This window comes from Xiphophorus couchianus, unplaced genomic scaffold (assembly GCF_001444195.1).
Source record: "Xiphophorus couchianus unplaced genomic scaffold, X_couchianus-1.0 Scaffold1000102, whole genome shotgun sequence".
In the NCBI taxonomy this organism is placed as follows: Eukaryota; Metazoa; Chordata; class Actinopteri; order Cyprinodontiformes; family Poeciliidae; genus Xiphophorus; species Xiphophorus couchianus.
This window is the reverse complement of record NW_020963015.1, coordinates 806,821-831,875: the sequence shown is the minus strand read 5'-3', so window position 1 is coordinate 831,875 and position 25,055 is coordinate 806,821. Positions and strand designations below refer to the sequence as shown.

The 25,055-nt window shown below is 46.7% G+C and overlaps 1 protein-coding gene across 19 annotated transcripts in view; it reads right to left on the bottom strand.

Annotated features, from left to right (window-relative positions):
• Window positions 1-1,047: 1,047 nt before the first annotated feature.
• The window catches only part of mast2 (microtubule associated serine/threonine kinase 2), a 70,697-nt gene continuing 46,689 nt past the window's right edge, over window positions 1,048-25,055 (bottom strand). For 11 of the 19 annotated variants that reach the window (XM_028011830.1, XM_028011827.1, XM_028011835.1 and 8 more), the window contains 27 exons: window positions 22,933-23,008; window positions 21,770-21,790; window positions 21,102-21,180; window positions 20,302-20,456; window positions 17,436-17,511; window positions 17,084-17,293; window positions 14,467-14,568; window positions 14,260-14,392; window positions 14,097-14,164; window positions 13,917-14,017; window positions 13,639-13,847; window positions 13,197-13,335; window positions 12,976-13,108; window positions 12,714-12,879; window positions 12,537-12,638; window positions 12,005-12,127; window positions 11,815-11,921; window positions 11,056-11,210; window positions 10,342-10,484; window positions 9,104-9,286; window positions 7,085-7,321; window positions 6,792-7,018; window positions 6,130-6,252; window positions 5,864-6,000; window positions 5,004-5,191; window positions 4,432-4,934; window positions 1,048-3,927 (listed from right to left, as the gene is read on the bottom strand). In XM_028011830.1, the coding sequence (XP_027867631.1) occupies window positions 3,022-3,927; window positions 4,432-4,934; window positions 5,004-5,191; window positions 5,864-6,000; window positions 6,130-6,252; window positions 6,792-7,018; window positions 7,085-7,321; window positions 9,104-9,286; window positions 10,342-10,484; window positions 11,056-11,210; window positions 11,815-11,921; window positions 12,005-12,127; window positions 12,537-12,638; window positions 12,714-12,879; window positions 12,976-13,108; window positions 13,197-13,335; window positions 13,639-13,847; window positions 13,917-14,017; window positions 14,097-14,164; window positions 14,260-14,392; window positions 14,467-14,568; window positions 17,084-17,293; window positions 17,436-17,511; window positions 20,302-20,456; window positions 21,102-21,180; window positions 21,770-21,790; window positions 22,933-23,008 (4,802 nt within the window). In that variant the 3' untranslated portion in view covers window positions 1,048-3,021. The remainder of the gene's footprint in view (window positions 3,928-4,431; window positions 4,935-5,003; window positions 5,192-5,863; window positions 6,001-6,129; window positions 6,253-6,791; window positions 7,019-7,084; window positions 7,322-9,103; window positions 9,287-10,341; window positions 10,485-11,055; window positions 11,211-11,814; window positions 11,922-12,004; window positions 12,128-12,536; window positions 12,639-12,713; window positions 12,880-12,975; window positions 13,109-13,196; window positions 13,336-13,638; window positions 13,848-13,916; window positions 14,018-14,096; window positions 14,165-14,259; window positions 14,393-14,466; window positions 14,569-17,083; window positions 17,294-17,435; window positions 17,512-20,301; window positions 20,457-21,101; window positions 21,181-21,769; window positions 21,791-22,932; window positions 23,009-25,055) is intronic. The other 8 variants (XM_028011832.1, XM_028011836.1, XM_028011838.1 and 5 more) reach the window with 5 other exon arrangements.

The following is a 25,055-nucleotide window of genomic DNA, read 5'->3' as shown; positions in this document are numbered from 1 at the left end:
CTATTTAGCTGGAAAGCTACATATCTCGTCTCGGTTCTGACCTGGTTTCGACCACAGCAGTACTTCTGAATTCTTGTGTCTGAATCGGCGGGCCGGTCCGGTTCTCCTCGTGGCTCAGAACCGGGTTGACCCGGTAGCGGTCCTTCAACACCGACCCGAACCGGTCCGCTTTCCAGTGGTTCCGGTCGCCTGCTGTCCTCCTCGCCGTGTCGGAGCGAGGCGCAGCGGGCCCGGATCCAGCCGCCTGTCCCCGGCAGTCAGAGCTCCTCCATCTCGGAGGCAAACCCGCAGATTAACGGGCTTGGACTAGACCACTGTGGCCATCAGGGTGAAACATTATTCCTGCATTCAGGATCGTCTCCAGGTTTCAGTTCACACTAAAATTACTCACACCCCTGGAAGATTTAAGGCTCTTTATTCAATTAAAAAATCCTTTAATTAAATGTTGTAACTGAAATCATTTCATCTCGAGTCGCTGAGAGCAGGAAGCATCTCCAGTAGCAGTCAGTCTGCCAGCGTCTCTGAGGAGGCCTCTGACTGAAGACTTTCTGCTTTATGTCAGTTTTATGACAAGCAAAGTTAATGTCTGATACTCTATATGACATCATCACTGCTAACCCACCTCCTTTGCTTTTGCTGCTCCTCTTTAAATGGTTTGGTTAGAGAGATGTTAGAGTAGGGGATCTGATCCTGCAGCCATTTTCCATTAAACAACATAAATGAACCTAAAGTTCTGTTTTGTGTTTGAAGTTCATCCAGTTTGTTTGCCAAAGATCTTCTATTGACCGTCATGAAGGAAGGAAGAGTCGGTTTGAACTTCCTCCTTTTTCACTCCTCTGGGTTTGGGGTCGTAGTTCAAGCTTCTGGGATGCTAACAGCTACTGTCAGTGGTAAAAGCAACACCTTGTTACCATGATTACGGACAGAAACAACTGTCTGAAAGTTAAAAACAGCAGCAATTGACCTGAGCCCCGACTAGAACCATGAAGCATCAGAGCCACCTGAGTAACTCCAGCTTCACGTCGGCGAGAGACGAAGGAGCCGCCATGTTGATTAAAAAAAACTTTATTACTGCAAGGTTCGGCGGACAACAACATGCTTTTCACCACGTTAGAAAATAAAAACGTATTGCACTGGTTTCACTCCTCTACGGGTCAGAACCGCCTCGGCTCTCGGACCCGGTCGGTAACAGCTTGTTCCCCAAGTAAAGGTTCCGGTTCTGGAGACGGGTTCTTCTCATTCCCAGAACCTCAGCGGATCGGACCGTTGGCTCCTCCATGCTTAGGGGCCAGAATCAGAACCAGAACCAGACCCGGAACTGGGACCAGAACCAGAACCGGCTGCAGAGGTGAAAACACTCAAACTGGTTCCATTTCCTGCTTTCCCCTGTGATAAAACCGGGTCCGGACAGGAAGGTCTAACCCGACCCGACCGGGTGATTCTGGAGGAAGCAAAAAAAAAAATCTTAAATCCTGTTTGAGTGAAAAACAGAATAAAATCAGTTTTTTTCTCTGCAGGTTTTATAAATTTTACAGACTTTTTACTCTGATATCTGATCAGAAATGAAAGTTCTGGAGGTTCTCTGCAGCTGACCGGGTCAGCGCTTAGCAGTCTGGACTCTGGAACCGGATCTCTGGTTCGGTTCTGTCTCTGAGCAGAAACATCCACACAGAGAGGCAAACGTGACAAAGAAAATAAAAACAGGCCCAGTGTCGCCCCGTTTCCGGCAGCCTGTCAGAACCGGCTCCGTCCAACAACCGGGTCTGGAGCAGAACCGGCCTGCAGGGGGCGCCATGGCGCCAAACGGGCCGTAAAGAACCTGCTGGAAGAGATGAAGGACATGTAAACATCGGACTGCCGGGTCGGAACACGAGGAAAAGCAGAGCGACTCGGAACCGGTGCCGGGTCCGAACAGAACATTGACCCCAAAACACACACAGGGTAAAAACTCCTTAAATACACACACACACAGGAAGTGACTTCACAGGACTGGAGGCAGAAACACAGCGAGTTGGTCCAAAGGGAACCGCAGTCGGGGCTGGAGACCAAACGCACGGCGGTCCGGAGGTCCGACCTGCAGGGGGCGCTCTGGGTTCTGACAGAGTCCAGAACGAGGTGACTGACTGGACCACATCAGAACCAGAGAGATGTTAGCGTAGGAAGCTCCCAGAACTGAAGGTAACAGTGGATTTTCCCCAGCAGGTGGCGCTGCGACAAGTCGAATCTCCCTCATCCTGCTGGGTTTTGTAGCTTTAAGCTCATTAAAGAGACATTTCTGAATTTTAGCAAAGTTAACGATTAGCGATAACCTCGGTTAGCATAGCATGCTAGCAGGTGACCGTTTGCTGAGCAGCTTCCTGGTGATCAAGCCTGAAAACTTCCTGTTTGCTCAGCTTGGATCCAAACGAACACCTCCGCCAGAACCAGGAAGTCATTTTATCGCTTATTTACCAGAGCTGCCCCCTGGTGGCCATAAGAGGTTCTGCATGTTTAATTTGACTTTTCTATTTCAACATTTTGAACTTTTATTAATATTTATTGGGACATAAAAAATATTTTTTATTTACTGGGAGTCTTTGAGTAAATGGCTGCAGTTGCTCAGACTCACCAGCAGGGGGCCTTGTAACATTTACACGTTTCTGAGGAATCACATTAAATCTGTTTGATCTGAAATCGGGTCGACGTCCGGCCTGCAGGTGGCGCTGGTCCACGTTTTTTATTGTAACTTCGGGTCGGTTCTGTTTGGAACAGAACCTTAAAACGACGGAGGGGATCGGGTCAGGGTTCTGCTCCGATTAGGCTGCAGTGAAACGGTTCCCAGGTCGGGTCCGGATGGTTCTGGACGCTCATTAACGGGTCACAGAACCGTCTCCAGAACCAGGCCGTCATTAGGTCCGCAGCCCCGAACTCAGGTTGTTTTGGCTGAAGCAGGAATCAGAACACTCAAGTAACAGAAAACAGTCGGAACCGGGCCGGATGGATCTACCGGGTCAGAACAGTTCTGCAGCTCCGGTTCCGCTGCTATGTCGCCCTGCCGGCAGGCGGGTCGGCCGGGGCGTGGGCCGGTTCCGACCCGGCCCGGTCGGACTGGGCCGAGGTTCTGGAGGCAGCCCTGCTGGGCGGCGCGGTTCTGGCCGGACCCAGGACGCTCTTAGCTACGGTGGCGATCTGAGACACGACCCGGTCCATTCCGGACTCGGTAGGCGGAGCTGGGGTGGTCACAGAGGTCACAGAGGTCGTGGCGGCGGCGCAGAGCCGGCGGTTGTCGGCCTCTTTCTGCTCTTTGGGAACGCCGGGGGAGGCGCGCGCCGGCTCGCCGCCTGCGGGGGGCGCCGCGGGCTTCGGGCCCTGGGCGTCGGCCTGGGGGGGCGGCTTGCTGACGGACATGAAGGCGCTGCCGGGGGTGGAGAAGCTGGAGGGAACCAAGTCGGGCCCAGCGACTCCGCTCGGTTCCGGAGCGTTCCTCTCCGGTTTTCCCGTGGCGGCGCTCTGAGCCGGTCGGTCCGCAGTCGCCTTGGCGACCGGCGGCACGTGGCCAAGGTGGCAGAGGGAGGGCAGCGTGCCGGCCGGTCCGGTCCGGACAGAGGTGGGCCTCAGCAGCGGCGGCGGCGTGAAGGCGGCGGCGCGGCGGCCATCTTGGCTGTCCTCGGAGCCGTCGTCCGTCTCGTCCTCAGAGGAGTCGACCTCGTGGATGGCGTCCTGCTTCTGCAGCGACTCCCGTCGCTCGGCGCGGTCCTGCCGGATGGCCGACAGCTTGTCCTTCAGCTTGCTCTTCCCAGGGGTCAGGCCCAGCGACCCAGTCGCCATGCCGACGGCGCCCTCGCCCTCCTGGCGGCCCAGCTTCCTGGAGGCGGTGGCGTGTTTGTGGAGGCTGCTGTGCTCGACGGCGCGCCCGGCGGGCGCCAGCATCGCTTCGTTGCCCGACTCCTATTGGCCAGAAAGTTAAAATAATGAACTGTATTACAATTCACCGAATAAATATGTGATCAATTACTGAATGTGCAAATATTGATTTGTGTAAAGCGATCGCTAAAATCGATCTTTACATTCTAGAAAAACTGATTCTGTTTCAACTTTAATTTTCTGCACAACAAAACTGTTTGCTTTCTATACACAGTTCCCATCAGACTTTGGACCGTTTCTGATATGGCCCCACCGTCTTTATTCCTGTACAAACTGGCTGAACCAGCGGCGCCCTCTGCTGGACGGAGGATAAACTACAACACTGAAAGGAGATCTGAGTGACGTTAAACGATTGGAACTGATTTGATCTAATAAACCATAAATAGTAAATTAATCGTTTGCCTCGTTGTAATCGCTGATTTGTTTTAGTGTGTTTCTGTTTAAATAAATAAATAACTATGAAACGTTGTGATAGTGAAGGTGACTACACCGACCCCCGTGATCCAGGTGACCCCGGTGACCTTTTACCTGGAGGCTCTGCAGACTCGGCTCCCTTTGCAGAATCTCCTTCTTGAACTCAGAGTGTGAGACGTCCAGGCTGTGTTTCCGCGCCGCCGCCCCCACCGCGGCAGGCGATGACGGCGAGCCGGACAGCGAGGCGGCGAGCTTCTCGGCCGACTGCACCCTCTTGAGCAGCGGCGAGCGCGGCGGCTCGGCGCTCTTGGGCCGGGACATCTGGCGGCCCAGCGGCGGGGAGGAGTGTAGCTTGACGGGGAAGGCCGGCCCGGCGGTGTGGCCCGGCAGCGGAGACGGCGAGCGCTGCGGCGAGCTGCCCTGCGGCGTCGGCGACGGCGTGCGTGCCAGCGGCGACAGCGGGATGTTGCCGGCGGACTTGCGGCGGGGGGAGCGGTACTGGCGCTGCAGCTTGGGGGCCAGGCCGTGCAGCGAGCTGGGCCGGATGTGGCCGGAGCCGGCCGGGGAGTTGGGAACGCTGGAGCTGGGCGAGCTGCTCTGGGACGAGTTCCCTCCCACTGGGACGAGAAGCGGCGCAGTTAGAGGAGAACATTCCACTGGACCCGGTCTCTGTTCGGGCGACTCACCTGAGTGGGCGGAGTCCGGAGTGGACCTGTGGCCCTGCGTGGGGCTCCGCGGCGACAGGTTGTGAGTGGGCGAGCCGGGGCCGCTCTCGCCGGACGACAGCGAGCGGTTCAGCGACGACAGGCTGCGGCTGGTGTGCAGCAGCGACGCCTGCTTGGTGATCTTCCTGAACAGAGACGTCCGCTTCTTACTGCGGACAGACATCATCAAACTAATGCAGGCGTCCCACAAGGTCCAGAACCCGGCCCACTTCAGTTTACACCTAAAGAATCTGGTGGCAACGCTAACTGCTGCTGCGTCAGGGATTATTCTGATGATATTAAAGAAAGTCACCACAGATTATTCAGCTCTGTTTGGTAATGCTTTCACATTTATCTATAGGTCCAAAAATTAAGTCATATTTGATGTTAGTTGGTAAGCTAAATATTAAGTTAGCACGCTCAACATGTAGTTTACAAACTAAATATTTAGCTTGGTAGTTACATACTTTAGTGAGAAAGCTAGATATGTGGTTTCCCAGCTCAATATTTAGCTTAAAAGCTAAACATTATTTTATTTAGACAGTTAAATCTGTACTGTACAAGTTAAATATTTTGGTTACTAGCCAAATATTTAGTTATAAATTGTCACATTTATAAATGAAAAATTAAAACTTGACTTTGAAGCATGAACTCTTTCTCTTATCACAGGTTAAATAACTCCAAATATTGCTGCTCATTTTTGACTAACTTTATAAATGAATAAATATTTATTGATCCATATCAGTTTTCATCAATAGCTGATTAGCTACTGGCTCAGAATCCTTCATCTCATCCTCAAAGTGGAAGTTTCTAAAGCTGCCGTGACCCCAGATTGACCCCACCTGTCCTGTCCCTCCTTGCTCTTCGTCTTCTTGTTGCGTCTCGCCATCTTGGACTTGTGGTTGGTCTTGCGTGCGGGGCCGACTTTGATGGACGTGTTTTCAAACGGCGTGGCAGAAATGGACACCTTGGCTCCACTCTGACAAAACACAGCAGAATCAACGAGGGCTCTGATTGGCTGCTTCCAGCATGGACAGACGGAGGGCTCTGATTGGCTGCTTCCAGCATGGACAGACGGAGGGCTCTGATTGGCTGCAGCCGTCTTTACCTTCAGGATGAGCTCCACCACCTCAGTGTGGACCAGGCCGTGGACCGGCTCGCCGTTCACGTGGGTGATCAGGTCGCCCTCCTTGAGGCCGGCGTCGTGCGCCGGGCCGCCCTCCTCCACATGCTGAGGGGGAGAGCGTCAGTTAGGGTCAAAGTTCACGCCCCAGCCAGGGGCAGCACTTCCTGCTTTCAGTTTTACAAAACGTCCTACTTAAAGCACCGTTCCTCCAACCTACTCACTGCTTTCAAGGCACTTAAAGAGTTAAAAGAAAAATGCTTATTAAATTAAAACTAGTTTCAGATCCAGAAACTAAACTTCCTAAAAATCCAGAATTTGCTTTTCCATCATCTGAAGTTGGTGAAACATTTTCATCTTTTGCTGAATGTTAAGATCTTCAGATCTTACAAAGATTTCCTAGGATTGGACCTGAACGGTTAGAAACAGCCAATCAGAGCCAGGAGGCGGGTCTTAACGCTGTTAATCAACCTTCTGGAAATGCATCCTGGAAAATAATCTGGGATCTTTGGAAAAACAACCTGGAAGTTCCTGGAAACTGAAAAGCTTGATGTGTTTACAGGTTTAGGAGGCAGAACTCTGCAGAACCGGTTTAGTTGGGTTTTTCTCCTGGATGTGGGAGCGGTTCCGGTCGGCCCGGTACTGACCCAGACCATGTGATGGACGCTGTAGATGTTGGAGTCTCCCATGTAGACGCGGATGGCTCTCAGCGTGAAGCCGTACTTCTTCCCGGTTCGGTGGATGATGATGGCAGGTTGGACGCTGCTGATGGCCGGGGAAAGGTCGCGGCTGGGCGAGGAGTCCCGCGACGACGGATTGGACGACTGCGAGTGTGGAGACATGGGGCTGGCCAACGGCGACGCTCCGTGGTGATCTGCGGACAGACAGAGGAGTCAGAGGAACGTCCTGTGGCGCCGACAGCTGTGGGAGTCGAACCGACCTCCTGGGATCACCAGCGACAGCGTATTGGCTGACGCCGACTTGATGACCTTGGTGAACGGCCGGGCGCCGCCGTTCGCCCCGTGTTTGTCTGTGTCTCCGGACAGCAGGCGATGGCGCGCGCGGCGGGCCGCCAGGTCGCTGATGGCCCTCGGCGTGGACGGAGAGTCGCCGTCCGCCGCCGCCTTGGTCGCTGCGCCGCCATTCCCTCGTTCGCTGCTGTCGCCAGAGCTTCCTGCTGCAAAGAGTCGGCCATCTTTATTACTACTGACAGTCAGCTGAGTGGCGGTCAGAGGATCAGGAGCACCGCGGCGACACCGACAGCTAAGCAGGTAGGGCAGCATCCTTCACAAGGAGTCAAGTTAGTACCGTTATTTATTTATTAAAAAGAAATGAGAAAAAAAATTAACCACTGAAAAATTCAAGATGGCCGCTATACCAAGAGGAAATAATTTTTTCACTAAATTTTCCAATATCTATCACAGGTGAATACTTTTGGTGTAAAATCAGACATATGGAGGCAATGTTACAACATTTGGAGAAACAACTTATCGTTATTGCTAGCTACAGCATAGCACAGAGCAAAGGGAGGGATGAGCAGCCACATGAGATTGTGATTGACAGCACTAAAACTCTCCTGTCTCTGATTGGTTGTTTCTAGAAAGAACTGGGAGAAAGCAGAGGAAATAGATTTTTCACAGATTATCTCTCATGCTATACTGTCACAACATAATGAGTTTTAACAAATATGTCAAAATATATTTTTTATAAAAGTGACAAACTGCAGCTTTAATTTCACTAGGAGAGGAGAGAAGGCGGGTCAGGAGGGACTAGAGCTGCTGCTGACTGACTCACCTGTTATTATAGTTCAATATATGAATATGTTGCCAATTTCTTTCCTTAATTCATTAAATGTTAGTGAAATGGAGGCAAGCAGCCTGTAGCTAAGCTAACTATGCTAAATGGTTGATAATCAGTCTACCCACCTCTCAGAGAAAAACTGGGTTATAAATTGACACTCTTGTTTTTTCTCTCTCTCTGTCTCTATTTTTTGAAAACCTAACTTTATTATATTTCTTAGCAGCATAGTAACAGCCACAGCCGTTCCTGTTTTCCACTGTCTGCTGCTGAACACCTGAAGCTCCAAGCAGGAAGAAACCATTTCCTGCAGATCCAGGAGGTTCAGGGTGAATATGTGCATTTTGGTCTGGGAGGGAGAACATTTGATTTTTACTGCTAAAAACAATCTTAGAAAACACAATATGACTCTTCTTTTTTTTCATTTCTATGAACAAAAAATACATAAATAAATTGTCGGTCAGGGGCCTTGGAATTGTCATACCTTTTCCCCTCTATACGCGCCCTGGGCGTTTGCTACGCACACCTTTATCTGTTCGGATCGTCACAGAAGTGATTTTTCTCACAAACATGATCGATTTAGAAGCTTTGGAAGAAATCTGGGTGAAACTTTTTCAGCAAAATTCCTCCAGTTGGAGACAAAACAATCCAATGCGGTTTATTTTATTTACTTTATGATGTACAAATTGATGATAAACAGGGTGAATTTCACAATAGGATGATAAGAAAGAGTCCTGCCATATAAATCAGAGCTTTAATTCGACCAGATTCACATTTTTTATGTTTTGGTCCAATTAGCCCAAAATGGCCGCTCTGGGTGCAACACTGGTTCATCTCACTAAAACAGTTCTGCTGAGTCAGTCCGAATTCACTAACGTTTTAGTTAAGATTTGGATTTAAAAGTCTACGGTGTGTTTTTGTGTTTCAACAAAGATTTTTAGTGTTTTGCTCCATTTATTAGGAAAAAGTTTAGGCAAGGGTTACTGTGTTTTATCACTAATAAATCAGTCAGGCTAACAGCTAAATGTACCAGAAAGACACCGGAGAAACATGCTGACCTTCAGCCAGGTGCTACAGGTTTACACAGTGTGTGTGTGTGTGTGCGTGTGTGTGTGTGTGTGTGTGTGTGTGTGTGTGTGTGTGTGTGTGTGTGTGTACTGACGTGTGAGCGTGGCCTTGCTCTGCTGGCTGCTGGTGGAACTGGGCGTGGTGGGAGACTCTTCCAGCTTCAGCTCCCGCTCCACTGGGAGCTCTGGGATGGAGAGCGGCAGCTCCTCGGAGCGCAGGCCCCTCACCGCGGCCTGGCCCAGCAGGCTGGGGCTCTTCCTGCTGCCGGCGCCCCCTGCTGGACCGACCAGACACAGCAGCAAGTTATGATCTGTCAGACTGACCTTTAACCCTGAGCTGCAGCCTGGAACAGCCTGCTCAGGGTTTCTGCAGGTTTCACCAAATCAAATTTAAGACCTTTTAAGACTTATGAATAAAGTTTAATACCTGTATCTCTACAGAAAAGTACGGACATTGTCCAGCCAACTAGCAATAAATTTGCACTTTCCCATGAAAGACTCAAAAATGTTAGCTAGCAAGGGTATATTAGCAGCTAGTTAGCGGTAGCCTCAAATACCTCGAGTCACAAAAAGCAACAAAGATTTCTGAGTTCAACTCAAACTTTTGCCTGACAGGAAAATACAGTGAGAAAATAAAATATGAAGAATATATAAGATTAAATCATCCAGTCAAGACCAAACTAAAATTAATTTAAGACTTTTTAAGGGTGTGTGTTGTCATTCCTGTATTTGAGGAATGACAAGAAACTGTCAAATGAGTTAGTCTCACTAGTTAGTGAGGCTAACTAGTACTTCTGACAGTGACGAACCTGATTTCTCCTGGATAAACAGGGGATCTGCAGGTTTCGGCAAATCGGACTTAAGACTTTTTAAGACCATTTTTTAATGCCACCTGGAATTAAATCTATAAATATGAGGGATAGTTCTGAGAACCTACGATAAAAAGCAAAAACAGTGAACCTGGCTGTGTGTCCATGATAGAGGCTAAAAAGTTAGCTAGCTAGATAGTGTGGGTATGTTAGCAACTATTAGCAGTAGCCTCAAACACCTCAAGTCACAGAACGCAATGAAGATGTTTCTAAGTCCTGCCTTACAGAAAAATTCCAGGAGGTAAAAAAAGGTGCATTAAACATTCCTGCCACAACAAAACGTACGTATTTAAGGCCAACTTACATTTCTACAATGCATTTAAGATGTTTTAAGGCTTTAATTTTAGACACATGAATTTAAGACATTTTAAGGAGCGACCTTAAAAACAAGTTTAAGTGACGAAAGCATCTGATGTTTCATGTGAGCCGTTCTGCAGCTGATCCGATGGACAGTCTGCGTTCACCTGGACTTCCTTCCTCCTCGGCGGAGATGGCGAAGCGCGGCATCTCGATGATGGCGGAGCAGCAGCGCCTGCGGACCGTCAGCGGCGGGCTGGAGTCGCTCTCCGTGTGCGACGACTCGGAGACGGAGAGACGCTTCCGCAGGCTGGAAGGACAGGAGACACGACGGAAAATAAAACCTCACAGCAGATCTGATCTGTCGCTTTACTCTCTAGAAATTACAAATGACAGAAATCATTTTCAAAAAGCGTCTTTGATTTCAGTCATTACTTTATGACAGCATCAGGGCCGGGCTGCAGGAAACTTTAATTATGAGAATAAAGTCAAAATATCAGCAGAATAAAGAAGCAATTTAGCAGGAATAGAAAGTTTAGATGAAATGATCTCAATCTGAGGAGAGCAGCTCAGTTTGTGGTTCTTCCTTCAAAATAGAAACATTTGTCTATTTTTAGATTTAGTGCAGAAGTTCTCATAGAATTACAACTTCATTCTGGTGATATTATGACTTTATTATGGTTTTATAGTTGGAATAAAAAAAACATTTATAATATTAATAACCGTTGACCTGAATTCAAAATGTAAATAAATAGAAGCTGTGAAACAAGATGGCCGCCCTGACACAATGATGGAAACCAAAGCCATGAATCGGTGGGAAAATGGTCAGTGTTTACTGGTGTAATGGTTTACTGGTTCCCCGGTAACCGACGGCGACTCACATCTCCGGCGATCCGACCAGCCAGGACCGGTCCCGGGTCTTGAGTCCGCTCAGGCTGTCGACGCAGTCACCTCCTTCCTCGCTGAGGCTGCGCTTGGTGGGCGGCGGCGTCCGCTTCTCCTCGTGGAGAGACAGACGCTCCATGCTGCTGTACACCTGCAGGGACAGCGTTGCCATGGAAACCAGGGTTGCCAGATCTGAACGATAGTTTCCAGCCCAAATCTCATGGTAATGAAGCCATTTACTTATTTATATATGTATAATCCTCACTTCATAACATTTTGTTTGTTCTTTATTACATTCTGACCAGAACCAGAACTAGAACCAGAACCAGAACCAGAACCAGATCCCACTGGGACCGCAGAGGACTGGACTCTTGGAACAGACCAGGACTTGTGTTTCCTGGTGTTTCCATTTAAATCATGAAGTTAAATTGGGTTTTTTACAGTAATACTACACAGTGACACTTGACCAACCAAAGATCAGCGATCGATGATGTCAAGTTTGACAGATTTTCAACATTTCAAAATAAATTAATAAAAAGAGTCCAAGGACACGGAGATTTATGAAAATGTCTTTTTTGTGTTTTCTGCCACAGAATGACGGTGAATGTTTCCTAAAAACCCAACAAACGTGAAAAGCAGCTCAAATTTTAAAACAGATTTTTCCATCCCAGTTTGGTGGAAACCCATCCAATCTGGCAACCCTGACGGATAACTTGGTAACCAGGTAACCGGGTAACCAGGTATTGGGTCGGTACCTTGCTGAAGCGCGGCGAGCAGGAGGAGAACTGCCGCAGCTCCACGTGTTCGTCGTCGTTGGTGTCTTCCTCCTCTGAATCCACGTGGTGGTACCGGTCCGAACGAGCTAACGGGCAAACACACAGCATCAGTAAGTGAGCTCCACACAGAACCAGAACGGAACCGGGCCAGAAGAACTCAGGGACGTACTGTCGAAGTAGCTGGTGTCATCCTCAGACTCCAGCTGAGGGATGAACTCGGCTTTCTGCCTCAGCAGACCGTTCCAGTCCAGATCTGTGAAGAACGTGTTCTGCTTCACCTCGAAGGCTCCTCCTGACCCAGAACCAGGACCAGAACCAAGATCAGAACCAGAACCAGGACCAGGACCTGGCAAAACTAACTAGATTCTTACAAATGGTTGATTTCTTTGCCTCTCACAGTGAATCTCTATTAGAAGTGCTTTGACACCATCTAGTGGTCGGAGAGTGTAATGCGCCTACTGGTTTGAATTTTGCTGATGAACTCAATAATTGAAACTTTAAGCTACGTTGTGCAATAAAAACAGATTTAGAAGGATTAAAGGTTTCAACATGTAATATATTAAAATACACAAGATGGGAACAAAATTCTAAAAGTTATTTCTAATTTTGGGTTTGCTGCTTTATATCGACACTTGGCAATGAAGGAATGGAAGTGAGAAACACCGGCATTAGGGAGCCGTTCTGCACAATAAAGCCGGTACCTGTCCCGAGCCTCTCCAGCGGATTCTGGTGGAGCAGCTTAGCGATCAGGTCCTGGGCGTCCTGAGGCAGCGCCTCGTCGCCCTCCGGCCACACGATCTCATCTGGGAGCAGAGGAAACAGGAAGTCAGTCAGAGGGAACCCTCCATCCTGAGCGTCCGGTTCTGGTTGCGGCTCACCGCTGATGACCTGGCCGAACAGCTCCTCCGGCGTGTCTCCGAAGAACGGCGCGCAGCCCACCAGGAACTCGTACAGGATCACGCCCATTGCCCACCAGTCCACCGGCTTGCCGTAGCCCTGCCGCAGAATGACCTCTGGGGCGATGTACTCCGGCGTGCCGCACACCTGCAGACGGGCCACAAAGAAGAAGAAAAACCATGTATACTCAGAACCCAACCAGACCAGAACTGAGCCTGATCCGGACCGGGCCTGGAGCGGTACCTGCTTGTCCAGGAACTCCCGGGTATCCTTCTCGATGTGGCCTTCGTACAGGTTGGTGGTCAGGCTCATCAGGCCGATCTTGGAGAGGCCGAAGTCCGTCAGCTTGATGTGTCCCAGAGACGTGATGAGAAGACTGAGGACGACAGAGACAGCACGAGCCTCAGCTGGACAGCTGGATCTGAAGGTTCTGGAAGGTTCTGAGAGTCTTCCGGGAGTCTTACTTGTCAGGTTTGAGGTCTCGGTGCACGATGCCGTAGTTGTGCAGATATTCCAGAGCCAGGACAGTCTCGGCAAAGTACATCCGCGCCATGTCGACAGGCAGAGCGCCGATGTTCTTCAGCAGCGTGGCGCAGTCTCCACCTGGACAGAACAAACCGCAGGCGGATAGTTAGCTTACCAACTAAATATTTACTTATCTAAATAGTAAGTTAGCTAAATATTTAGTTAGCAAGCTAACTATTTAGATGCAAATTAAACAGGTTGGTCTGAAGTAGCTCAACACTTAGCTAGCTCTGAGGTAAATATTTAGCTTTCTAGTTAAATATTTAGTTTGAAAGCTAAAAATTTAGCTCCAAACTAAATATGTAGTGCTAAGCTAGCTAAATACTTTGTTCGGGCCGGAACCTTTGGGTCTTACTGAACCAGAACCTGCGGGTCTCTTACCCTCCACGTACTCCATGACCATGCAGAGGTGGCGCCGGGTCTCGAAGGAGCAGAACATGGAGACGACGAACGGGTTCTCGGCGAAGGTCAGGATGTCCCGCTCCACGAAGGCCTGCTGGATCTGGTTCCGCAGAATCAGGTTCTGCTTATTGATCTTCTTCATGGCGAAGCGCTGCCGGGTCTCCCGGTGCCGCACCAGATACACGGCCCTGGACGGACAGAACAGGCGAGAGTCAGATGGAACCGGACCCAGTTGGGCCCAGTCGGCGGCGCCGTACCCGTACGCCCCGTTGCTGATCAGCTTGATGTTCTCGAAGTCTTCCTCTCGGGGCGTTTTAGGTTTGGTCTGCGGCGTGGCAGTGATGGCCGTGCTTTGGCGCTGAAACGGACCAGAGAGGCATCAGAACCAGAACCAGAACCCGACCCGGGAACTGGCCCGGTTCTGAGCGCTGACTCACGTCGACCGAGTCGTCGGTCTCGGGCGTCTCCGGGTTCCCGCTGTCGTAGCTGCTGAGCTGGGTCATTTCTGGAAGCAGAGACACAGCGACGACCTGAATGAGACCAGAGACTCTGGTTCTGATCTGGTTCTGATCACACCCAGGTTCTGAGGTTCTGGTTTACCCTCCAGCGGGTCGCGGGTCAGGCCCAGCTGGCTGATGATGTATCGCGGGATGTCGGACTTGATGCCCTGGCCTTCCTTGGCGTGACCCTCGGCCGCCTCCAGGAGGTGGTAGAACTCCTCGGGGTCAAACTCCTGCAGAGGAAGAAGAAGGTCAGGAGGAAGATTCTGAACAGAACGGGTCCGGTCCGGTCGGGTTCGGTTCCTACCAGGCACTCCAGCAGTCGGGCCGGCCGGGCGATGATGATCATCAACTTCTTCACCAGCTGGGTGACGAAGGTCACTTCCTCACTCTCTGAGCGCTCATGGGCCTGAAACGCACAGAACCGGGTCAGCAGGACCAGATCGGAGCCGAGGTCAGAGGTCAGATATCAAAAAAACATACGGATGGATAAAAATCAGAAACAGAGATAGATACTGTTCTGGTTCTGATCGACCCGGTCTGTTTGATGTTGTTTTGGCTAATGCGCTAACAGCAGAGCTAGATTTAGCTTCAGCTAACTTTGAATACGTTTAGCGCACTTAGCTTGCCCTAAGCTAACCTTTCCAGATAAGTTTTGTAAATGCTTTTTTATCGCTAGCTTCTGCTTAACACCATGTTAATGTAGCGCGTTAGCTTTAGCACAGCTATTTAGTTAGCACTCCCATGCACTGACTGTTTCTGTATTTTATTGAAGCCGACATGTTTACAGATATTTTCCATCAGGCATTCTGCTGGAATGCCTTTATTTAAATATTTAGTTTGCAGTCTTAAAAATTATTTTTTAATTCATTTTCCATCTTAAACCCGACAGCAGATGAGTTAGTTGAGAAGTTAGTTTTTACTTTTTAGAGCTTTTATTCCAGAAACTCCCAGAATGCTTCAGGAGACGGCGGCTTTAGTTTACAGAAATGTAAATTAAACATAATCAGTTTTATTTTTAATCCCAGTTTGTGTTTTAGATTATTAATCTGATCCAATTAAATATCCAGATCTTATAAAAGAGTTTGGATCATTTAAATCATATTTTGTGTTTCTTCCTGCTTGATGCTGTGTTGACCTGGATGCAGGTCGCCATGGTAACCACCGCTGGGTCGGATGAAAGGCGAGGCGGCGCCTGCCAGGTAGGCGATGAGGTCACAACCCGGTGAGGAAGAGGAGGAGAGATGAAGGCAGGGAGGAGATGATGCAGCTCTGTTTGGACGGAGACACTAAAGAAACAGGAAGCAGAAACTAAAGAAACAGGAAGCAGAATCGCTAAAGCAGTCTGGAACCGTGCAAAAGTCTTGGGTCACTCCTTTCTTCTGTTTGGATCCAAACATCCAGATTTTTTTCTCCACGTTTCTTCAGGATTCCTGAAGTTTTTTCCTCTTTTTCTCCTCCAGTTTGTGGCTTATAACTTTTGCACAGAACAGCAGCAGCTGATCAGAACCGCAGGTCCAAAGCTGGAGCCAGCGCAGAACCAGAACTGCTGGACAAAACTCAGAACATGAACTCAAGTTCTGTGAAGCGAGCCTTCCTTCTCTTCATCTCCTCCTCTTCCTCCTGGGTCATGCTTCCAGGTTCAGCAGGATGAAGATCTCCCATTGGCCCACCAGTCCCGGTCCCGGTTCTGGTTCTGGTTCCAGGCCGTTCGGAGCAAAACGCAGCCTAACGCCAGAGAGCCGCTGAGGTCATCCAGACAGATGTTCTCTCCTCTTCCTCAGCTCTGCTAAAGCCTCAGAACGAGCTTCACCCTCCTCTTCCTCGACGAGCCCGGACCTGACAGCCAATCACGGCCGGAGGAATCCCCTCAAGCCCCGCCCACGTTTACCGCCGGCCCCCCGCCGGGCGGGGAGGCCGTCCGTCAGCCGGCGGCGACCAGCGGGCCGTGAAATTAACTCCAGGAGTGTGTGTGTGTACCAGGCACACACACACACTGCGCTAATAGAGATGTCTCCCCCTGGTTGCCATGGAAACACGCCCCCAGCTCAGAAACAGGAAAACGGTCCGGAGAGTCGGGATAAGAACCGGACTGCTGGTGACATCACGCCACCACCGATGAAGATGATGAAGGTGACGGAGCGTTGCATCACGGTCTGAGCCGATCGAAGGGAAGACGGAGCAAAACCGGGTCGGTCCGACGGTTCTGGTAGATCCATTTAGGGGAAACGCCATAAATTTAAATATTCAATTAATTTTTAATTTCTATGCTTTTCTGAGGCGATAAAACAAGATGGAGTCACTTCTGCACTGATTCTATTTGATTTTTAATTCACTTCAAAGACGAAGAAACAAGAAATATTTATATTTTAATTCACTTTTTTCACAATAAACTGCAGCTTCACTTCACATTAAGCCTCCTAATAAAATCTGATTCATTTTCTTTAAAAACACTTTATTATTGATTTCTATTAGTTTTGCTGCAGAAATTTAAAAAAAATTATTAAATGAGAAAAAAATGATAAAAACTGCGTGTGGACTTTATTAATGAATGGAATTATGTTTATTTTATATTTTTTGGTTACTTTAAATGTGTTTTTTTACAGTAACGTCAGTTGGAATAATAAATCACTTTTTCTATTTGTTAAATTTACTCTGTTGTTTTAATAAACTTTAATACAATGTCCATTCTTAAATAAAGCAAATGTAATAATATTTGGTTATGATTAAACTCTAAAGCTAAAACCTGATTTTTATTATTTCTGTTTCTAATTTTGCACCAATCAGGAGTTTTAATCAGCTTCTTAGAGGCAAAAATAAAATAAATGTAAGCGTTAAAGCAGGCGCTGAATGCGTCTAAATGAATGTTATAACTGATTTAAATGTTCCGAACCGGTCTGAACCGGCCCAGACTCCAGACTCACGTCGTGCAGCAGCTTCTCCAGACTCTCCTGCAGCTCGTAGAAATATCTGGAGGTGATGAGGTCCTCTCTGCTTTTGTCCAGGCAGTCCCTGGACAGCTCGATCAGCTGGTGGAACACGAAGCTCAGGACCCCGTCGGCCAGCGGACGCACCTTCTCCGGCGCCGCCGAGGCCAGCAGCTCGGCCAGACGCTCCTCCATCTGGGCCGTGGCCTGGGGGCGGAGTCATACAGAGGGGAGGGGCTTATAACGCCACATCATTCAACTAACATGAACTAGAGGATTATGAACGATGAGCATAAGATTTCTGTAAATCGGATCATTTTTGTGGTGGAAGAATTAAAGTTTTCCGGACCTTGGGGAAGCGCTCCTTGTAGACGTGGTTCATCATCATGATCTCGTGGTCGAAGGAAACCGGCGAGCGTCCCGGGCTGCAGACACACGAAACATCAACCAGATATGAAGGAATAAAATATCACTGAATTAACAAACAGTAAAGAATGAACATTAATTTTATTTTGTATTTTTCTGAGACATCGATTGATCTTCTGATCTTTTCTTCTTCATGGGTTTAATCTGCAGCAGGAATTCTGTTTTTACTGATAATCAATAATCATTTTTAATGATATTTAACATCAGCAGTCAGAGCATTGCTGCTAATACCAGAGCTTAGCTAAGCTTCTAGCTTAGCGGTTTAGCGCTTCCTGCTAATTATTATTTTCAAATCACCTCCAAAGCTTTGATCTACTGGCTGTTTGTAAACATTCATGTGAATAAAGTTCAACATTTGAGTTGAAATTTTGGTTATTGTGAGAAGTTTATATTTGATCTTTTTTCACAATCATTTTATTCAAATCACAAAACGTAGCGGAACAAAATGAACCGGGGAGAGTAGAAAACAAGATATAAAGAGTTTAAAACACGTAAATTATAATCTACAAGTTAATCTGGTATTGGACTGTAAATTAATATATAAATTAAGTTTAAGCTAGCACTTAGCATTAGCTTAAGCTAAATATCATGTTGGTGTGATGGGTGGGAAAGTTTGTTTTTTTAACACAAAATGAGCAGGAAAATACAAGAAAATTAGATTTTACAAAAAATGACAAATTATTCATTTATTCTGGATTCATAATAATTTCAGTTTTTTCTTTAAAAGGTTAAAAATCTGCAAATTATCGATAAAATAATAAAATATCTGCATCTTAAATAAAAGTAAATGGCTAAAAAATCAAAATTTAAGAAAAAACACTGAGTGACTGAGATCCTGGATCTGAGTCATCCACCCACCCACCCACACACACACACACACACACACACAAACACCCACACACACAAACACCCACACACACACAGACAGAGATCATGTGACCATGTGAGCGATGAGGTAATGCCTGAAGTAATTTATCAGCAGCTCAGACTACAATTACCTGCTTAATGAGAAGGTGACAGAAAACGTCATGCAGTTTGTCATCTCTCACACACACACACACACACACACACACACACACACCTGGGGGTTTGTTTACGTCACCTCGTCTCCAGACTGAACTTTTTCTTTCAGTAAAAACTGGATTTTATTTAATTCATGAAACGTTTCAAGGAGCTAAAAATAAACAAAACAAATAAATTTAGAAAAGAGACAATCTGGTTGTAAAATAATTAGTAACAAAAAATAGAAATAAAAAACTTAATATACGGTATGTTTAAATATATTTAAGATTAACACAATGAAAATAAGTTTAGATCAAAGAATGACAAAAAATATATATAAAATATGATAAATACAATTTAATGCAATTTATAAAAAGAATATATATATATATATAACTGGGTTCAAATAAATAGGAGGGAGATAATAAAATAAAGTGTACACAATAATTTACTTGGCAATAAATTGAACTGACATTTAACTTTACTGTATATTATTATTATTACTGTTAAAAATTATAAGATATAAAATTAATAATTGTTAGAAATTATATGAAATTACATACATTAAATAATTATTATATAAATAGAATTAAGATATTTTAATTATTATTCATTGTAATAATTATCATAAAAATATATATTACTAATATTTTAAGTAACCATAAAAATTCATAATACCTTATAACTTAATAAAAAAAGAATAATAGGAAAAATGAAATAAATTCAGACGGAAAAAATAAATTATTAGTTTGAAATAATCACATTACTTGTTAATATCAGATGATGATAAATATGATTCTGCCTGTATTTAAAAGGCTGCCGCCATCAGGAGGATTAATCAAACCCAGAGCGCCGGATGGACTATGAAAATAAAACTAAAGTCAATCTGTGGTTTACAGGCCATCAGCTCAGACACAGGAGGGTTAGAGGTTCTTGCAGAACCGCTCCGGAACCGGCCCGGTTCCCCCAGCCCCTGGCTACGGCCCTGCAGAGAAACCGACCAATCAGGAGAGAGCGTGGGAACATAAACGGATTAAAATTTAGAGCTATAACAGCTAAATTAGTTAAATTATCTATCAGCTGCAGCTCTTCATCATCGCCTCTTCCTTAGTCTAATCATCATCAGGTCGGCTGATGAAGAGGAGGAGGTGATGAAGAGGCAGACAGCAGCGATCAGACATTGTGGTCAGTAATGTCTGATCGGTCAGTGGGGGCGGCGCCTCCTGGTGGACAGCTGAGAGTCAGGAGAGAAAACTTGAACTGGACCGTTGTCTGATTTTTACTGGATAATAAGAAACCAGTAAACAGACTTTACATCGTAATGATCCGGACAAAATATAAAAACTGAAAAATAAAAGAATTTAAAGTTTGAAAACAAGGAAATTACACTTTAACTTTTAAATTAGAAATAATTTAACTTCAGAGAGAAGCGAGTCAGATCACTGAACCAGCAGATCACCGGTTTAAGCTCCGCCCAGAAAATATCTACAAAATTTCATCAAAGTGGGCGGAGCCAAGAGACACAGGGGGCGTGAGGGGAGGAGGGGGGCATGGTTACTTAGCAACAATGTCCAAACATTTAGCAACTTTTCAGATCCTTTAGAGACTTTTGGTCACAACAGCAACCAGCAACTACTCCAACAACCTTAAAGTGGTTAGCAACAAATCCAACAACTTTAAGAAAAAACATTGACCAGCCATCGATGTAGCAACATTTTGTTTCCAAAACGGGACTAGCTACAAGTGTAGCCACCTTTAACCCCTCCCCCCCGTGGCGGCGGCGGTACCTGAGGCTGCGGGAGCGCGGCCTCATGGCGGGCGAGCGGCGGCCCTCCTCGTCGGTGACGCTCTCAGAGCTGAAGTGTTTGGTGAGGAAGTGCAGCTCGTCCGGCGTGGGCTGGAAGGGCAGCTGGTGGAGCTTCTCCTGAGATGAACAGGAGGACTGTGAGAGGAGGAGCACAGAGGGAGCACAGATTACAACCAGCAGCTACAGGTGGGGGCGGGGCGGGGCAGGGAGGCTGCGTTTCAGGGCTATAAACCACAGAAGAAGAAGGAGGAAGAGGCAGGGATGAACTCCAGCTAAGATACACGACAAACGACAACAGGAATAAACAGAAACTCTGAAGCTGCTTCACAGAAACCAGTTCAAACTGGGATGAAACCAGTTAACCAAACTGAAACCAGGACAGAGAGAAAAACCAGATTAAAGAATTAAACCCAAAATACATCCGGAGAAAATTAGTTTGCAAAAAGAACCAAATCCAGAAAAAATCCAGATTAAAACCAGATGATGAAACCAGAACAGGAGGAAGTCCAACGGATCGGTTCTGCAGACGGTGCTGGGACAACAGCAGGAGGGAGACGCAGGGTGTACTTTCCTTCCTGCCAGCAGGGTGTACTTTCTTTCCTGCCAGCAGGGTGTACTTTCTTTCGTTCCCCTGCTGGGTGTACTTTCTTTCCTGCCTGCGGGGTGTACTTTCTTTCGTTCCCCTGCTGGGTGTACTTTCTTTCCTGCCTGCGGGGTGTACTTTCTTTCGTTCCCCTGCTGGGTGTACTTTCTTTCCTGCCTGCGGGGCGGCGGACTCACGGAGACGGTGGAGCTCGGCGTGTTGGTTCCGTATCCGGAGGACGGCAGCGAGGCCAGAGACCAGCGGCGGCCATCGGTCCTGCAGGAAACACATCGACCAATCAGAACCTCAGAATTTAAACGACCAATCAGAACAGAGAGAGATGTAGCATGAACATCTGGACTGATGAAGATGAAGAGCCAGATGTTCTTCATCTGGCTGAATCCGTCACCAGCAAAGTTTCCCTTCGATAAAAGATCTTTGAACAAATAAATGAAATTAAGCCAATAAGTTTGTCTACGAGACAAATCATTAGAAATCATGATGTAAACAGATTATGTTCATAATCCAGCCAATCAGAGGAGACGTCTGTGTCTGATTCAGGCATTGGAGCAACAAGCTCCGCCCACTGGGCTTCTGACCACTTCCTGTCTGTGGCGTTTCCAGCAGCAGTAACATCCGGCTGGTCACTAATGGAAAATAAGTTTCCTTTGTTTTGTGAAATAAATATGATTTGATCCGTCTGAAAACCTAAAACATAAAGGTTTTACGGAAAATGTGCTTTATTTGAAACTGGTGAAAAGTTTAAATTTGTGTAATTTTACGGCCACTGGAGACGCAGCAGGTGAGCAGAGCTTAGAGAGTAACGAGGTTGGATGCAGACAGAGAGGAAAGGTGAGTCAGTTACCTGTCGGCTCTGTGTCCGTGGCTGTGAGGGAAACAAAACATTTTTACTTCATGATTCACCACAGCTGGAGGATCCTGCATCAGGTCTCATCCTGATCCAGGATCAAACAAATGTTTCCCTGATTAAATCAACAATAAAATATTAATAAAAGTCCTTGACGTGCTGCGTGCGATGCGCAGCTCCGCCACCGGGCGGCGCTGTTGTCCCAGCGCCCAGCAGCAGAGGTCAGCAGCGGGACAGAAATGGATTTCCATTTTAAATCAGCGTCAGCTCGTTGCCTCTGCTGCAGCCAGAAATGTTTGATGGGTTGTCATGGAAATACCCGGGGGCGATTTAGATCAGGAAATGAGCCGTTTCCATGGAAACACTGTCATTTCTTTTTAATGGGGAAAGTTGATATTAACTTTTGAGATTCGGAAGCTGTCAGCAGACTGGAGGAGAGCTGAGAGATAAGAGTTATTAATCCCAGACAGAGTGACGCCTCCCGGCGATCGTCTGCATCTTTGGCTGCAGATCTAAACTGCAGCATCAAGGGCAGCCATCTTTAAAAATACAGCCAAATATGACAGAAATAATCTGGGTTATTTAGCCTTCTATACAACAAACAGAATGGGGGTCAAAATGATATTTCACCATGTTATTTATTCATTTATAAATGTTAGTTTTAAACTAAATATTTAGTTAATTTCTAGCTCTCAGCAAGCTAAATATTTAGTTTACTCAGAGCTAGGACAGAGCAGATAGATATTTAGTTGGCAGGCTAAACAGTTAGCTTGCTAGCTTAATATTTAGTTTGAAGATTGAAGCTAAATATTTGGTTAGCGAGCTAAATAAATAGTTAAACTACTGTAGATACTTAGTTTTCTAACTAAATATTAAGTATGGAGCTAAATGTGTAGTTAGCGAGCTTGCTAAATAATATTTGGTTTGAAGCTCAAGATTTAGCTTGCTACCTAAAGATTTTTTCAAACTAACATTTATAAAAACAATGATTAACAGTGGAAATATTACTTTATGAAGTGAAATTGCATTTCTTCCTCTCATGACAGACTAAACTGCAGATTTCAGACTGATTTCCATGCAGCAGAGAGCCGAAGCAGGTCACTGCGGTTTAACGCCCAGCAGCTCTGAAGCGTTTCTGTTCAGGTGAAGGAAGATCTCACCTGCGCGCCGGAACGAAGGAGAAATGCGCTGCTGTGTTGGGGGAAAAGTTGCGAGGGCTGTCCAGTGGGCTGGTGCCTGCAAGACACAGAAAAGGGCAAAAAACCAAATCTGTCGATTTTATCTCCAACAACGTTGCTGCTGCTGCTTCAGGCCAACATTATCCATCTCACCAGTTTCTCCTGAAACTTGTTTCAGAACAAAGTTTATCCATCCAGTAACATTTTTAATGAATTAATATATTTAAAATTATGACAAAATAAAGAACAAAAATGAGTTTCCTTTCTTCTCCATATTAACACATCCAGACTGACAGCAGCTTTAATGTAAAATAATCATAATATCTGGGTATGTTTAGTATTGTTTCATACAGTATTTAGCTAAAAATATGCAAAAATAGATTGTATTTGGAAAATATTTTACTTTAAAATCTGTGAAAAATCCAGATTCCTCTTTAAGAAAACTGTAAACTAGGATTGAAGACTTGTTTTAGTTTTAAATGTACAGTTTCTTCAGATTTACCTGAATTATGTGCATTTAATTATTGACTTTAAAAACCTTTTGCATGTCAAAATGTTTATTGTTCACAAAAAGTTTGTAAAAAGGCAGAACAGAGAATCTGGTTCTGTTGGGTTTTATCCAACAATGGTGGGTCCTGAGCCTTAAAGCAGCAGCTTGAATGTTGTAGATTATTACTGATATCAGCAACACAGTGACCCGCAGTGACCTGTTGTGACCCGCAGTGACCTGTTGTGACCCGCAGTGACCTGCAGTGACCTGTTGTGACCCGCAGTGACCTGTTGTGACCCGCGGTGACCTGTTGTGACCCGCGGTGACCTGTTGTGACCTGCAGTGACCCGCTGGGACCTGCAGTGACCCGTTGTGACCCGCAGTGACCTGTTGTGACCCGCAGTGACCTGTTGTCACCTGCAGTGACCCACAGTGACCCGCAGTGACCTGTTGTGACCTGCAGTGACCCACAGTGACCCGCAGTGACCTGCAGTGACCTGTTGTGACCCGCAGTGACCTGTTGTGACCTGCGGTGACCTGCAGTGACCCGCTGTGACCTGCAGTGACCCGCTGTGACCCACAGTGACCCGCAGTGACCTGTTGTGACCTGCAGTGACCTGTTGTGACCCGCAGTGACCTGTTGTGACCTGCGGTGACCTGCAGTGACCCGCTGTGACCTGCAGTGACCCACAGTGACCCGCAGTGACCTGTTGTGACCTGCTGTGACCCACTGTGACCCGCAGTGACCTGTTGTGACCCGCAGTGACCCACAGTGACCTGCAGTGACCTCATGCAGCCCCCCGTAACACAAACTGGCAGACTGGCTTCATTAGCAGCAGAAATATAAACATCATCCTGTGAAACAGCCTCTATATGAGCATGGCAGGTAACCATGGAAACATACAGAAGCTGTTTTACATTTTTAGTCTGTTGTGTTAGAAAGTGAAGAGACAGTGACCTACTTTAGCAGAACCTCAGAACTATTCCTGCAAACGAGACGCATGCTAATGCGAGAGGCTGAGATAAGAAAACACAGAAATAACCGGAGAAACGCTGCGACTGACAGGAGGAGCTGCTGTCAGGAAGACGAGAGGCAGAGCAGTCGCCAGAGGCCTGCAGAGACGCCCGTCATCATCTGACCTTTTCCCAGGAACAGCCTGCTGGAAACCAGTAGGAGAGCAGGAGGCTTACTGGCATAGCAGCAGAGAAACCCAGTGAAGGCAGAAAACAATCCTGGATTATTGGCTTCATTTACCAGAACCATGAAAACCAAACGGCTTTAACCAGCTCATACCAACCCATCAGAAAAATATTAAAGATTATTCTACTAGAAAATAAAAATCATGATCAAACCGAGCGGCTCTAGCTGCTTGGAAACTGGTTTAAGAGTCGAAGACAAAACAATCACAGTAATAGGACCGTTAAGGTCACCAGGGTGGATAAAGTCAGTAGACAAATTAAGATCACTATCAGGGCCACGGAGGTTAACTGGTTGACAAATTACTATTTAACTACCGCAATAGTAATTTGTCAACTAGTTGTCCAGTAGGGCTGTTGAGGTCATCTGCAGGAGAATTAAGGTCAATCAAAGAGCCATTAAGGTCACTAATCAGAC